A 3,591-nucleotide genomic window follows, 5' to 3' on the forward strand; every position below is an offset into this window, starting at 1 on the left:
CAGTAGCAGCTGGTCAGCACTTACCTCTCTCCCCCCACCCCCAGCAGCTCCCCGGCTTACCCCGCTACTCCTGCCACCACCATGCCTGCCACAGCTGCTGGGGGCACGAGTCATTCATGACCCTCGTCTCTGGAAGACACAGGAGTCATTCCCAGTGGTTCCAATCCTTCTGGTCCCCATAGGAAAGTGTGTAGATGTTCAGTCTCCTGCACATGATTTCTATCTGATTGTGATCAGGTTGTTATCCTTGCAGAATAGCCATTTTTGCTCGAGGAGATAAAGCTGGAATGTCTGTACAGTCCTGGTTTCTACCAAGAGAGCAGTAATCCTCCCAGGAGAAACTGAATATTTGTACATGGCCCAAGTCTATTTTTAATATGTGTATTACATTGCTTAAGCTTTGGTTTGTGTAGTAGATTTTATAATTACATAGCCAGCAACTGACAGGAAAGGTCACCAATTAAAAACCTTTTTAATATTAAAATAATCACCACTGCTAAATGAAGGTTTAATAGGGTCCATTACCAATCTGGCCAAAGGTGTTCCAGGGATTATACTTAATTGGAGTGGAACTTGGACAATTTTATATATAAAAAGATTGTGGTAGAAAAGCTTATCTAAACAGACATTGACATTTAAAATCAAAATATAATATAAGGTGCTGAGCACATCCACCCATCTTGATCCTGTTTATACTGCTAACTGATTATACCACTAAGCAGAAATCTTTTACAGATCATATGTAAGCCCTTCCATAGGATACATTGGCTCAAAACCAAAAAATTTTCAGATCTGTATATGAAATGCTACTAAAAACTCCAAAGCCTTTAATTTCAAAGCAAGCATATAGCTTATCTTTTACAAAGAGAAATTTTCAAGGGCAAACATGCATATGCACAAGGATGGTTAATGAAATCATTACAAGGACAGTTAATGAAATCATTACATGTTTAACAGACAAGAACTTTGGAGAAGTCATGCAACATTATAAATCCTGTGTCAAGATACAGACAATAAAAAAAGAGTCTGAAGCCAAATTTTTCACATTTGTAAGATTGTCAGTTTTCTCCACTAAGTTATGAAATGTTTTCCAAATATTAAAACATTCTAGAAGTAGCATGAAACGTAGTTTATATCGCAGTGTCCATTGAAAACCCCCAGTTTTATTTATAAATATACGTTAAAGCTAATATTATTACATTCTTTTTATCAATTCATAGACTAAAATTACAGTATATACACAATCTACATTCTTGTCTGTATAGTTTATTTACATATACAGAACGTAGCAAGTAGTTAGAAGGCAAACTGGAAAGACTGCTTTCTTTTGATTTGGCAAATATGAAGTTGGACTAGTAACCCTACATGCATATCCATCTGAATCCTATTTCTAAGGTTAGCACTTGACAAAAAGCAGCTGCCACTTTGGCTGAGCACCTTTAAAATTCCTGATGACATCAGTCGTGAAGTATCTGCCAATACATCAAGATCTTAGAATCAAGTCTTTAGCAATAAAACTTGCCCGGGTCTTCAAAACAGGCAAAGCTGCTGCTAAGAGGAAATGTAATACTTGCGTCTTCCTTTACCAAATAAATAGAGACTATGTTCAGAATTATATTACAGTTTAGAGTTAAACTCTGACCTTTGGACTTTACTAAATAAGGAATAGGACTAGACAAGCTTTTGTTTTTGCACAAATTAACAGTGCTTCTAATAGCAAGATACCAATTACTGGGCTAGAAACAGATATAGCATAAAGTGGATTTGCCTGTGCAACTTTTTTTTTTTTTTTTTTTTTTTTTTAAACACAACAATCACCACAATGCATGTCAGTCCAGCCCAGCAACATATCTGCTCATCTGCCCTTTTCTTTTTCAAAAGACATTGCCATTCTCTCCACTGTGTTTTGTAGCATGAAGTATTCTCCTATGAGAAAGTTCAGATTTCAGTACCATGTCTGAGGTGAGGTGCTAACCTTCAGCTAAACTTTTAACAGCCCCTATCACACACTTAAATGTTTGTATCAAAGTGCAATGTGATTGCTTTAGAACCCACATACTCTTACAATATACAAGACATAGTTCTGCTTGTGAAAGCATGTTAAATATGAACACCCCTTACTCTTATTGTTTTTAATGCAGAGGAATTGAAATGTTTTCATACTCTTCCAAACTTTTCCCCAAGTTTTATAATAGATCCTTATATAGTCTGCAGAAAAATGCTGAAAGCAACATCTGAGTAGGTACACTACTGTATAGTGACCTGACTGAGCAGTAATATGATCATGAGCAAAACCAGAAAGCATAAAAATAAGCTTGTAAATCATATGTTCAACATAATGAAATCTTAACTTTTTTGGTCAACAAATGTGGTAACCTAAAAAGCAGAAATTAAGGCCATTTCATACAGTACCTGGTTTAAGATATCATTCTAACCTCAACTTAATGTATTGTCAAACTGGACTATTTTTTATAGGAATGCCAAGAGTATGGGGTCAGTCTGTTCTGGTTTTATACCCTACTTGCACCTCTTTCACTCCCTCATCAGACTATATAAAATATATAATATATATATATTTTGAAGTTTGGATAACTTGAAGGCAAATGCATATTCATAGGCAACTATCAGGGTGACAAACGGGTCGATGAACTGCTTTCCTCCCCGGCCGCGCTAAGCTTGAGTGTTGTCAGCTTCCGAGGGGGATGTTGAGGACTCTTACGAAGGTTATCATCCATCTGCAGAAAACAACATGAAAGGTAAATCTTGTATATAGGAAAACAGTTACCTGACAAGAGCACGTTTGTAGGGATCCAACTAAGGTGAGTGGTCCTGCCATGCTATTTTTGGTCTCTATCCTGGCCAGAAAAGGTTACTGGGTTCTTTTTCATCTCTACATGCCTGCTTCTGGTGGAGGTAGGAGAAGGCATTACCACATGACAGATCAGAGGTCGAAGCATTACGCACACAGATTTTATGATATGGCTATTATTGACTAAAACTAGTTACACAAGGCTCTCAACAGCCATCAGATGGGAATGATTTCATCTGTAATACAAGTTGATTGGAACTGCAGATGTAGAAGTAAAACACTGCCCACATCATTACCAATTCCTTGTCCAGGATGACTGCAGTTCCTAGGGGTAAGATTAAGCAAGCTCATAGATTTCATAGACATTAGGGCTGGAAGGGACCTCAGAAGATCATTGAGTCCAGCCCCCCTGCCCACAGGGCAAGAAGTCAGTTGGGGTCATAGGATCCCAGCAAGATAAGCATCCAATTTGCTCTTGAAAGTGTTCAATGTAGGTGCTTGAACCACCTCTGATGGCAGGCTGTTCCAGACCTTGGGGGCTCGGACAGTAAAGAAATTATTCTTTATGTCCAGCCTGAAATGGTCTTGTAGTAGTTCATGACCGTTTGACCTCATGATCCCTTGGGGTGCTCTGGTGAACAAACGTTCCCCCAGATACAAGTCACCCCTGATAAACTTATAGGTGACCATCAGATCACCCCTGAGCCGGCGCTTTTCCAGGCTAAAGAGCCCCATGGCTCTAAGCCTGTTGTTGTAAGGTCTGTTTTCCTGACCTCTAATCG

At 38.6% G+C, this 3,591-nt stretch overlaps 1 protein-coding gene across 2 annotated transcripts in view; it reads right to left on the bottom strand.

Annotated features, from left to right (window-relative positions):
• Positions 1 to 804: 804 nt before the first annotated feature.
• The window catches only part of MTX3 (metaxin 3), a 26,154-nt gene continuing 23,367 nt past the window's right edge, over positions 805 to 3,591 (bottom strand). Inside the window, exon 9 of one of the 2 annotated variants that reach the window (XM_019517744.1) lies at positions 805 to 2,735. In XM_019517744.1, the coding sequence (XP_019373289.1) occupies positions 2,625 to 2,735 (111 nt within the window). In that variant the 3' untranslated portion in view covers positions 805 to 2,624. The remainder of the gene's footprint in view (positions 2,736 to 3,591) is intronic. The other variant, XM_019517745.1, reaches the window with a different exon arrangement.

This window comes from Gavialis gangeticus, unplaced genomic scaffold, assembly GCF_001723915.1.
Source record: "Gavialis gangeticus isolate Ggan-Ray unplaced genomic scaffold, GavGan_comp1, whole genome shotgun sequence".
NCBI lineage: Eukaryota > Metazoa > Chordata > Crocodylia > Gavialidae > Gavialis > Gavialis gangeticus.